This window comes from Pempheris klunzingeri, chromosome 3 (genome assembly GCF_042242105.1).
Source record: "Pempheris klunzingeri isolate RE-2024b chromosome 3, fPemKlu1.hap1, whole genome shotgun sequence".
NCBI classification, from domain to species: Eukaryota; Metazoa; Chordata; class Actinopteri; order Acropomatiformes; family Pempheridae; genus Pempheris; species Pempheris klunzingeri.
The window spans coordinates 18413567-18426142 of NC_092014.1; the positions used below are offsets into that span (position 1 = coordinate 18413567).

The following is a 12576-nucleotide window of genomic DNA, read 5'->3' on the forward strand; positions in this document are numbered from 1 at the left end:
ACAGCCCCTCCACGCACCCCTGCTTCCTTTGTCCTGGTGTTGGTGTTTATTTGTGTTTGCAGTTGTTTTTGAACTCACTTGCACACAGATTCATGGGAACATGGCCTTTGCTCTGTAAGACTAACTGATGTATAGTACAAAATCAGGTTTTTCAAAGATGATTTGATCTTATGCCAGGAAGTGTAAGCACCACAAATAACTGGAAAATAACTCGAATTGTGAGCACATGTCTCTGCATTATAGCTGAAAGGAGTTAGGACGGCACCCACATCTTGATTAGATTATGCCATACAGTTTATGGAAGGTAAAAGCAATGTGCCAGCCAAGCTAAATTAGACAGTCTGGGATGCCCCCTACTGGTCTTGACTGGAAGTACAGTTTGCAGCAATAGATACAGTGGGGCAAAAAAGTATTTAGTCAGCCTCCAATTGTGCAAGTTCTCCCACTTAAAAAGATGAGAGAGGCCTGTAATTTCCATCATAGGTACACTTCAACTATGAGAGACAGAATGGGGGGAAAGAATCCAGGAAATCACATTGTAGGATTTTTAATGAATTAATTGGTAAATTCCTCTGTAAAATAAGTATTTGATCACCTACAAACAAGCAAGATTTCTGGCTCTCACAGATCTGTAACTTCTTCTTTAAGAGGCTCCTCTGTCCTCCACTCGTTACCTGTATTAATGGCACCTGTTTGAACTCGTTATCAGTATAAAAGACACCTGTCCACAACCTCAAACAGTCACACTCCAAACTCCACTATGGCCAAGACCAAAGAGCTGTCAAAGGACACCAGAAACAAAGTTGTAGACCTGCACCAGGCTGGGAAGACTGAATCTGCAATAGGTAAGCAGCTTGGTGTGAAGAAATCAACTGTTGGAGCAATTATTAGAAAATGGAAGACATACAAGAAAAATGATCACAAGAACGGTGAGCAAAAATCCCAGAACCACACGGGGGGACCTAGTGAATGACCTGCAAGGAGCTGGGACCAAAGTAACAAAGGCTACCATCAGTAACACACTACGCTGCCAGGGACTCAAATCCTGCAGTGCCAGACGTGTCCCCCTGCTTAAGCCAGTACATGTCCAGGCCTGTCTGAAGTTTGCTAGAGAGCATTTGGATGATCCAGAAGAGGATTGGGAGAATGTCATATGGTCAGATGAAACCAAAATAGAACTTTTTGGTAAAAACTCAACTTGTCGTGTTTGGAGGAGAAAGAATGCTGAGTTGCATCCAAAGAACACCATACCTACTGTGAAGCATGGGGGTGGAAACATCATGCTTTGGGGCTGTTTTTCTGCAAAGGGACCAGGACGACTGATCCATGTAAAGGAAAGAATGAATGGGGCCATGTATCGTGAGATTTTGAGTGAAAACCTCCTTCCATCAGCAAGGGCATTGTGATTTTCTGGATTTTTTTTTTTTTCTCATTCTGTCTCTCATAGTTGAAGTGTACCTATGATGGAAATTACAGGCCTCTCTCATCTTTTTAAGTGGGAGAACTTGCACAATTGGTGGCTGACTAAATACTTTTTTGCCCCACTGTATTTGTTGGCAATATGACTTCTTGTCCCAGAGCAAACAATGCACACTCTACCACCAATGCCCTCAGGGTATACTAACAGAGAAATAGTTTTCCATTTCTTTATTTTTACTTTACTTTTGTTCTTCTATTTTTACTTTCAGAACATTCTTTATTATTTTATCCCAGAAATGTCCTGCATATTCATACTGTATAGTTTTTCATAGACTGCAATCTTTGACTTTTCTAGTTATTGGAAATAAAATCGTTACACACCTGTCTTCCTGGACAGGTTGATGAAGTAAGATAATGATTATTATTCAGGCACATCAAGCTCGATCACTGATTAGATTCCACAGTCACGTAAGCACAATCCAGTGAACAATGTCCCTTTGTAGGTCTGTTTGGGCTGGTTTTTATAAATGTCATTTGGGTGCTGTGACTTTGCATACATGTGGCCAGCTTATGAAATATTCAAAATGTGACCTTTGCAGTGCAAGAGTTAAAAGCTGAAGAAGGAGCATTTGGAGTTGAAGTTAAAAGTTCATCAAGTGACAAACAGTACATGTTACATTGAACTTCAGTCAAATATGACACATACACAACAACACTGTCTAGTAGATTGTAGAAAGATGACCTTAAGATTGAATGAGTAGTCACGATTTCAGCATGTAATCGTCCACTACCTATTTTTTCTATTCTTGCACCCCATCAGTCTACTGAGGATTGACACTAAAAATAATTTTTCTGATATGCAACCTATTGCGTGAGCTTGTTTTTCAGGAGTACAGCACACACTGACATGCAACCCCATGGTTTGTTACCCTTACTGCTCCAGTGAATGCTCAGACTATTAGGGGTCATTTGGTATTCCATGACGAATATGAAACAGACAAAATGTGAAGATCCTTAATGAGCTCATTTATTCAATTCAGTTCTTTTCCATTTCACTGGAAGAGGTGAAATGGAAAGAGACGGGAGTGACGGAGTGGCAGCAAGATTCAGTTTGTATTGGAATGTATAATAAATCAGCAAAAAACAGTCCATCTGTGTTTCCTGTCTATGCTGTATAGTGCATCCATATTAGTATGCACTCAAGTGCGGTACGATAAGCTCTTCTTCTTTGGTTCCTGTTGACGGGCTTTACACTTTTCTATTGGATTTTTGAGAAAGCACAAGGTTAGCAGCCCTGGATCGCTCAATACCTTCCCACACCTCGAGTTGCTTCTATAAGCTGCTGCCCGTCTCATCTTCCTCTCCTTTCACTCAGAGTGTGTGTGCACTCTGCTGCAGCTCATTCCATCACTCATCAAACTTCACACCTCGCATCCCAGCGCTCAACACTGCAATCCTCCACCACAGGTGCTCAGAATAAAAGCAAACAATGGGAAGGTATTCACTATTGGTATATCAAATACCCATTTAATTCTATTGGTGCTGCCATGAAGAGAATGAAATGGAGCCACTCTATCATTAAAGGTTTTGGCAGTGGCTCAAATGATAACACAGCAGCACAATATGAACAGTGGTCAGTGTGAGTGTTTCTCTTGCTCTGCACTGTGTAACTTTTATGAAGAGGATCACACTGTGCATAGTTGGTGCTTTTTTGAGTACATTCCAGGAACGACTCAGTGCTCTTTGCCCTTTGCAACAGTTGCTGTGTTAGAGCAGTGGTGACAATCCCTCACTGATTTTCTTCAGTTATCCCTCCTAATCCTATCAATACTATACCTCATTATAGGATAGTATTCCAGCTAAGACACAGGGTTTAGCATAATTGCTAAGTGCCTTCCTCTCCAGGTCAAAGGCCAGTTCGCATCTTTGCTGCTCAGGCCGCCACTGTAGTGTGACTGACAGGGCCACATGGAGAGACTTCTGGGGTCCCAGCGGGCTAATGTTTTGCCAGGCAAGCCAGGCATTCGCCCTAACCCTGTGGGGATGTATTGTGTGTAGATAGACACAGTATGTGTGTGTCTACATCTAAGTGTTGGTAGGGATGTATTTGTGTGTGTGTGTGTGTGTGTGTGTGTGTGTGCGCGCTGTAGCTCAGGTCTGGCAGTGCTCCAATGCTCAGGGCTAATGGAGTGCTAATGTCCCTGGCGTGCCCTTGTTTACTGAACAGCTAAATACAGGAGGCTCAGAAGAGAGCCTTCGCCTACTTAAGCATGACACAGCCTGAAATTTTGAATCACTGTTCTCATAACACTTCCTGCATTTGCTCCCCATATGGCTCGGCGCCATAAACAATCCTCACAGGCTGCGACTTGTGGTTTGATCTTGAACACCTTCAAATTATTCTATTGATGTTCACTTGTTGCTTAAAATAAAGTTATGCTTCATTTTATTTCGGGAGACTCTGTGATGCAAATTAAAACTTTTGCACTTACTGTACATTTAATAATGAATAATTTCTCCCTATCTTTTTATCTCCCTATCAGTGATTGAAGGAAAAAATCTGATCCCCATGGACCCCAATGGCCTGTCTGATCCATATGTCAAGCTCAAGCTCACACCAGACCCTAAAAATGAGACCAAGCAGAAGACCAAAACCATCCGCTCCAACCTCAACCCCAAATGGAACGAGACCTTTAATTTGTGAGTAAATAACTGATGTTACCTCTGTGCTGCCACAGGCTGCACTACACTTTTGGACGTTTTGCAAATGTGACGTAATGATAATTGTGGATGTGATGTTAGTAGTACATTAAAAAACTACAGTATCAGCTGATTATACTATTGTCACTTTGTCTTTTAACACTGATACTATCAATACTAAAGATACTGGTGATGCTCCTGTAATTACAGTACAACTCAGATGGCTGAAGGTACAAAACACATGCAAACAACTTTTCAAAATACTCTTTGCAACGTGCAGTATCTTATCCAAACCCATCAGTGTGCTGATGGACTGTTTTTGTCCCTTCTCAAGTTTGAAGCTACTTGTGCTCCCTTATTTCTTCTTATTTTTCCATAAACTAATGGAAATTAATCATTTCATTTTTTTAAAAGTGATTAATTATACTATTAGCACTGCAACACATACTAGTTCTGTCACTGCTATTACACCTACGTACTACTGTGACTACTACTGCTGCTACTACTAAGATGTATGTAATGTGTACCATTTCTGTGTTGTACAGCAAGCTGAAGCCTACAGATAAGGACCGCAGGCTGTCGGTGGAGGTGTGGGACTGGGACCGGACCACTAGGAATGACTTCATGGGGGCCCTTTCCTTCGGCGTATCAGAGCTCATGAAGTCTCCAGCCTGTGGCTGGTAAAGCTCACCTCCATGTCGTTACTGACCCTTTCTGTACTTTAATCCTGCACAAAGTATTGTATGATTTTTTAATAATAAAACTTTATTCCACCAAGCAGTTTCACCTCTGTGGAACTTAAAGATTATTATGTTATTCATCAAAGTTTTTAATTTTTTGTCATGTAAATTACGTTTATTTTCAATACATCTCAGCCAACTAAAACTGGTGGTTTATTGAATGATACAACAAAAACATAATACAATACTGTATGATTAAGGTGATACTGCCTGTGTAGCACCTACAGCCATATTTGTCCTAAACTGATATAGGTCAATATCCAAAAAACAGCATTAGACACAAACGTGTCAACAGGTTAGCACTGGTAGTTAATAAAGCTGACTAACATACTATCTAGTATTACACAGCACCCTCTGAGGGAAACAGTGTGCAAACTTGTTCTGTGCTGATCGATGGCCAAGAGACAAAACAAAAAGAAATTGATTTCTCACTTATTTAAATGAAAGCTGTGTTTGCGTCTGCATTTAAATGATCTTATCTCACATTTTTGTCTGTGTTTCTCTGTATTTGCCCATCCCCTTTCTCCCCGTCTTTCTTTCTCCGTCTTCCTTCCTCCCTTCTCGTCTCTCTCGTCCAGGTATAAGTTATTGTGCCAGGAGGAGGGGGAGTTCTACAATGTTCCCATCTCAGAGGAGGATGATGGGAATGAGGAACTGAGGCAGAAATTTGAGGTGAGGATAGCACTGAAAACAAAATCACCATGTCCCTCTGTTTGTTGTTTTGTCTGTTTCTTGACTTGAATTGTTGACTTAATGTCTCGTCTAGAGTGTGTGGAGGCACATAAACAGTCTCACTACGTGTCTACAGTTTCTTGGTACTGATACATAGTTGGCTTTCTATTAGCTCTCGTTAAATGTTTTTTCCGTCTATGAGCCTATTTCTGTTTAGAATCATGTAAAATATATGGTAGTCTTTATATTTTAATCAGTAAACCTCAGCCATTGTTGTTGATGCCTGTATTTGGCATATAAGTCTGACAGTGTCTTTCCTACATTGAACCATTTTCCTTAATTCACCATATAATGGGTCAGTATGACTGTGGACATGGGTGGTCCAAAAACAAGCATGTGTATTAGAAATTCGAAATGATGCTGAATAGTCACATGTTCTACTGCGAAATTAAAAATGACAGCTGCAGCTTTCAATGACCTCCTCAGCTCGTGGTCTCTTTTCATTTGAAGAATTCACTTCTGCGTTGAATGACAGTGCCGTGTGTTCATTGCCAGTTTTTAGCATTTTGTTCTTACATCAGAGGGATTCTGGCCAGCAGTGAATCAAATCAGACCACAGACATCCTTTGAGATGTCTTTTTTCAGTCAACAGCTGTCTCTCAATCCACAAAGCCCTTTTCTTTGACCAAGACTCTAATTTGTCACATGATTCGGATGTTTTGATGACTGCGTCTTGTTTTAATCTACTTCTTCATGAGTTTTATATCATTACTTGCCAATAATTATGCTATTTCCCAGGGCCAGTTGTTTGTAACATGTGTTGTAACTTTTGTCTTAAATGTCTACAAGAAACAGTTTTACCAGCTATCACATATTTGACAGTTCACTAGTTCATACTATTACAAGCTGTTCGGGTAAAGATTGAGTTTTTATTGGCCTAACAACAGTATGCTGTAAAAATTTGTATTGGTTTATTTTTGCTCCACGTAAATGCGGTTATTCTTTGTCCACGTAAACCTGAGCCTGGTGATGATGTGGTAATTCTGTGTTTGACACATCGCTGTGACTAAAGCCACATTTCAAACTCTGTCATTGAAGGCTGACAGCATCTTTCCTAAGTCACTCGAACCTTGTTAATCTCATTTGAATAAATCCTGGTAACATTTTCCTTAATTCAGTAAATAATGGGCTAATATTAATGTGATTGTGAACATGGATGGTCCAAAAACAATCGTGTGTATTAGAATTTGGAAACGATATTGAATGGCCACATGCTTCTCTTAGCCACAGCTGTTAAATTAAAAATGACAGTGTGACAGCGGCAGCTCTCAATGACCTCCTCAGCTCACCAGCTCAGAGTATCATAAGATGTCGAAGTACAGAGTTAGAGTTTTCACTGGCCAATAGACAGTCAGTGTATACTGTAAAAAATGTTATTAGTTTTAGCTGTAGCTGTCACTGCACTGTCAGCAGATAATACTTTTCTAGTGATCTGTGAAGTTTTAACCAAAGTTACTACTTTTTACATTTGTAGAGAGGGAAAACTTATTTTTCATAATCATTGACCTATAATCATTTTTTCTTTTCCCATAGATGCAAAGTTTTTCTTAATTAGATACTGCTCAATGAGGATCCAACATGATTTATTGAAAATTAGCTTCTCAATTAAATGGCCATGAAGTGTAATGATGATGAACATCATAGCACCTTTGAAGCAAAGTAATTATATGCACGTCACATAGGTTCAAGGCTATCAGAAGACAGCGTTAATGAAAAAGAGGAAACGCTTGCACATTTGCTACATGCCACAAAAATGTCTTAATTACTGACAACGTTTTGATCCTGGTTGGGTCTTCATCTGGTCAACATGCTGGTCATCTAGGAAGCAGGCATTATGAAGTAAAGCGTGACAGTATTGGAGTGGCAAAAATCCTAATTAAATCTTGAACTCTCACCAATAAAATGCCATCCAAACACACATGCACCCACTCACACAATATTCCACTGTTCAGTGGAAGCCGTCAATGACAGTCGTGTGCCTGCTCTTTTCCTTCGTCCAGTTTGCTGCATGGGTGTGTCTGGCCTGTTGTTAGTGACGCAGCTCTCTCTGTGGTCCTCTGATTGTCTTCCTCTCAGTGGGAGCAGAGGTCTGTTTTTAAACATATATTTTTATTGGCATTTCTGCCACACATAGTGGGTGAAATGAGGAAGAATGGAAGGGCAGTATGTTAGAGAGGTCATGGACAGATTGTAGAATTTATATATATTTTTTAAATGGTTAATTGTCAATAATTAAACAGAAAATTAGAAAATTAAAAAACATGTCCTCTTACCTATTGAGTTCTCTCTGAACTGTCAGTTATGATTGTTGGGAAAAATGTTTTCAGCTTAATAATACAGAGAATGAAAATGAAGCGACAGCAGTCATTTTGAATGTGAGGTTCATGTTTGGATGAGGGAAGATGGAGAAAAGAGGTGAAGATGGAGTGTTGATTCAAGTTGCATATGTGAATGTGGTTGTCATGGTAACAAGTCCACAAAACCTGGAGTTACACATGTACACACACGAAATGGGATGCATGAGGCATCATGGTCAAGGTGCTGGTGCTTCGTGTGTCAGGGTTCAACAGCTGTGGAGCTGTGTACTACTGAATCACAGGATATACAGGCTGCAAAATATCATTAAAGAAAGCCGATTTTCTCAACCTTTTTCTGGCCCATTCTCTAAAGAAGCTGTATTTATCATACAGTGTGTTCTCTGATTTGCAGTCTTTATGATATCTTGGACTCTCTGGCCTCGAGAATGAGCCAAGTTCTCTCTCCTTTTTCCGCTTCATAAACCCCTCTGTGGTTCTCTCCCTTTTTTCCCCTAGCTTCCTGCTCCCTCCTGTGTGCTTGGTGAGACTTATACTGTACAAATGCTTCTTCATCCCGTGTCACATTGTCATGTTTAATGCAAGAGTTTCTCTCTTCCTCTCTCCCCTCCTTACCCCTGCTCTCAAGGACTGCCAAATTAACTTTAATCTAAAGGTAGCCCTCTCCTCTCCTCTCCTCTGCTCTCCTCTCCTCTCCTCTCCTCTCCTCTCCTCTCCTCTCCTCTCCTCTCCTCTCCCCTCCTCTCCTCTCCTCTCCTCTCCTCTCCTCTCCTCTCCTCTCCTCTTGTTGTGGTGACATGTTGCTTCACCTCTCCTCATGTCTGATCATTTCTGCGTGGTTCCAAGCTTCTGCAAATACATTTTTACTAACAATTTGATCTTGAGGTTGGTTGGGTTTTATGAAAGCAATCAAAATGAATAAAAATAAAACTATTATTTAATCACTTACTTTTTGAGAGGTTTCAGGTTTCAAATTTCAGCATTTGTTCGATTTGCGTACTGTATACTAGATGTGGAACACTGAGCCCTTGGAAAAAGGTGAATTGTGAGTCAAGTGAGAGTAAATTTGCTCTTCTCTGTCTGCACTGCTTCCTGTTTCTGAGTTTGTCAGAGGATTGTTAGTAAAACCTGAAACAAGCTGCTCACAGTTCGTGGCTATACATTTGTCCGCATGGGCGTATTTGTTGTCTGTGTGTTGTGTATTGTCTGTGGATCACTCTGCCTGTATACATCTTGTGTGCTTACATCATTGTCACTGCAGGGAAGTATACGGTCACTGAATTCTTTCGTATCCCAGATCTTGCTTAAGCTTTACATGCCATACATTCTACTTCTACCTGTTAACATCTCATTGTAGCCTCAGATCAGACCTCACATTTAGACCATAATACTGGAACTGTGGGCTACAGAAATGTGGGAAATGATCAAGAGAAATAAAACCAATTGTGACCACTAGATGGCAGAATTGAGCTGAAATCCTGTTGCAAGAACAAAGGGCAACTGTTGTAAAGTGTGTGTTTGTGTGTGTGTGTGTGTGTGTGTGTGTGTGTGTGTGTGAGAGAGAGAGAGAGAGATTCACAAGGCCTTCATCATCGTGCTTGTGAGGTAACAGGTCCCCCCCCACCCACTAATCATCACCTTGATTCTACTTCATACTCGAAGATTTGATTTCCACATCACCTTTAAATTCTCGCACTCATTTGTAGATTTTATTTCTTGCGTTCTGCTCTTTCTTGATATTTCACTTGACCAAAGAAATGCAGTACATGGAGGTCAATTCAATTTCCACTCTGTGATGGTACTATTGAGCTTTTTGAGATTTTTGTGTTTGTTATTTCTCAGTGTCTGCCAGAAGCTCATAAAATAATGCTTCAATAGAGATTAGAGCGTAATCCTACAGATTTCTGCATACCTCACTGCATTTAACTCATTGGAATTATTTTCATGTAAGGTACCATGAGTTCAGGGATAGCTGTGGCCCACTAAGACAGAGACACTGAGTTTTATAATCACATCGACAAATAAACTGAATCTAAGTTGGAATGGGCCATTACCTGATCCACCTATACTAAGTACTGCCTCCCAAGTTTAACTGCAACACCTATCTTCACCGAGTGACACAACATTTAGTGTTACAGTACGATTACTGAGCTGAACTCTGTCAGCTGTTCTCGTACTCACGTGTACTAAGTGAGTCGGCCCTTTTGGCTCCCTTCTCCCTGTGGTTTCAGGACCAAGCAGTTGTGGAAGACTCTGATCAGGTGCGTCTGAGCAGAAGGAAGTAAGGCTGCTGCTCGCCCAGCTCGGCCAGGCTTTTTTCATTGGCTAAAGCTTACAGGTGTGCTGTGATCTGGTGCGGTCTGCTCTGCTTTGCGTCTCTCTGGTGCTCTCGCAGATTAAGAGCAGGCTGTGGTAGATGCCATTAACCAAACTAAAGCTGCTCAGCATTTGGTTGTCTCAAGTTAAACGTCTTTAATTTATTCAGAATAGTGTGAAGTAGTGTGAACTGTGCTTAAAATAAATTAATGCTTAAGTGATTCCTGAAGGAGAAGGAGACGAATTTGTTGCTGGTTAACACCTTTATTTCTCCGTTCTGGCTTCTGATCATTCTGTCAGCAGATATTGAAAACACTTTTCTCCACTCAACTTAAGTTGGTTTCTTTCATACAATATTGTGGAAGAAAGTGACCTTCATTGACTTACTTTCTAGTGAAGGTGCAGGTGGACAGAGCTCAAAAGGGACATAATTTCCCTGTCACAAATTTAGTTCAGGATCATCTACTGCCAGGAATCAGTGAGGCCATTACCAGCTCATTATAGTCCTTGCCAAAGCTAAACAACGACCTGCTCTGTTTAGCATGTGGGTGGATGTAGATTACACACTTATCATGTTGACGTTCAGCATGAGTTTGGATCTGTGTTTGGGCTTGGCTGAGTGTGAATACTGGACATGGCAATCTTGGTTGTGAGACAAAAACGTATGGAAAATTATATTGTATCTGATTGTTGTTTGGCATTTAGACTGCCATTAAGCGGTGGATTTCAGCATAACGCACTGTAGTTTTTGAGCAAGCTTTTTGGAGCATCTTGCCATACGGGGATGTTAAGCATGACTTTGGCATGAGGGGTAGAGAAGGTTTTTGCATTTTTTGCAAATACAGGTGAATATGAATTATGATGTTAAATGATAACCAACAAAAGAGAAACATTACATATAACGTGGTCACATGACATGTAGTACACCAATATAGTGGTTTTATTGCAAGCAGAGGTGTGGACTCGAGTCACATGACTTGGACTCGAGTCAGACTCGAGTCATGAATTTGATGACTTTAGACTCGACTTGACAAAATGTAAAGAGACTTGCAACTCGACTTGGACTTTAACATCAGTAACTCGTGACTTCACTTGGACTTGACCCTTTTGACTTGAAAAGACTTGCTACTTTCCCCAAATCCAAAGATTAAAAAGTATGTTGACATGGACCGCTATATATCTATATCTATATCTGTGTGTGTGTGTGTGTGTGTGTGTGTGTGTGTGTGTGTGTGCGTGTGTACCTGAACAAGCACGCTGTCGGCCCGACATCCAATCAGATTAGATCCACGTTGTTTTGATCCGACAGCATCCAACCAATCAAATTACAGGACAACCAATGAAGCGGATAAAGCAGCGCGCCAGTTGGCAAAAATGATACCAAAGATAGTTTAGTTTGGGTATAAAAACTACGAGGTGGTCAACAAAAAACGAATCGCAGTATGTAAAACATGCAGGTCGAAGATTACGGACGGAGACACAACAACTTCCAACTAGATTTAAGTTAAGTAAAGTAAAAGGGCCTGTCTAGTTGAAGGTGAAAACTGGTTTGCAATATGATGTGAGATCAATACAATACAGGACAGAAACTGCTGTGCAGCTAGTTATAGTGCAGTATGCTATGGAAATACAATGTCAGCACTTTTTGTGCAAATTACATTTGCATTTGTTTCTTTCAAATGTGTTTGAACAATGTTCTTGCTAAAAAAGGTTTGAATAAATACAGATGTTGTAGCATACATGATCTGTGTAAATATTATTTCTCTGTTAAAAGGACTCGAAAGGAGTTGAAACTCAAATGGTAGGACTTGGGACTTGACTTGAGACTTGTCGGTCTTGACTTGGGACTCGAGGGCAAAGACTTGAGACTTACTTGTGACTTGCAAAACAATGACTTGGTCCCACCTCTGATTGCAAGAGCATGTCTCATAGATGCTTTTGGCTCTCATTAAAGAAACACATTTTATTTTAGTTTTTTCTTTAACATACACTACAAAAAAAGGTGTTTTTTTTACTTATAGTTTTCCATCATTCTCACCTTTCCACCTTCAAGCCAAAGAACCGCCAGTGCAGAGGTTGTAATTCATTTTAAGCATTACTATAAGCAATATGATATGATGATGGCTGGCTCACAGCTATTCAATGTGACAAGATGAAAGAAAGAAATGTCATTGTATCCTTTTGTTTGCCATAATTCAGTGCACTTCATCAAATTGTGTTTGTTTGTAAGGAGCCATTTTAGCGTGTATCTGCTCCACCCCAATCTCATTTCACTTCATTTATTCTAAATTCTGCTGATCAATCAGTGTATTGGGGGTGTGAGTGAGCAAATGAGCAGTGTGTGTGTGTGTGGA

At 40.4% G+C, this 12576-nt stretch overlaps 1 protein-coding gene across 1 annotated transcript in view; it reads left to right on the plus strand.

The window, feature by feature from the left end:
• Positions 1-12576, plus strand: part of prkcaa (protein kinase C, alpha, a) — a 140245-nt gene that overhangs the window by 86554 nt on the left and 41115 nt on the right. Inside the window, exons 6-8 of the mRNA XM_070854270.1 lie at positions 3963-4119; positions 4665-4799; positions 5438-5531. Coding sequence (XP_070710371.1) covers positions 3963-4119; positions 4665-4799; positions 5438-5531 — 386 coding nt within the window. The remainder of the gene's footprint in view (positions 1-3962; positions 4120-4664; positions 4800-5437; positions 5532-12576) is intronic.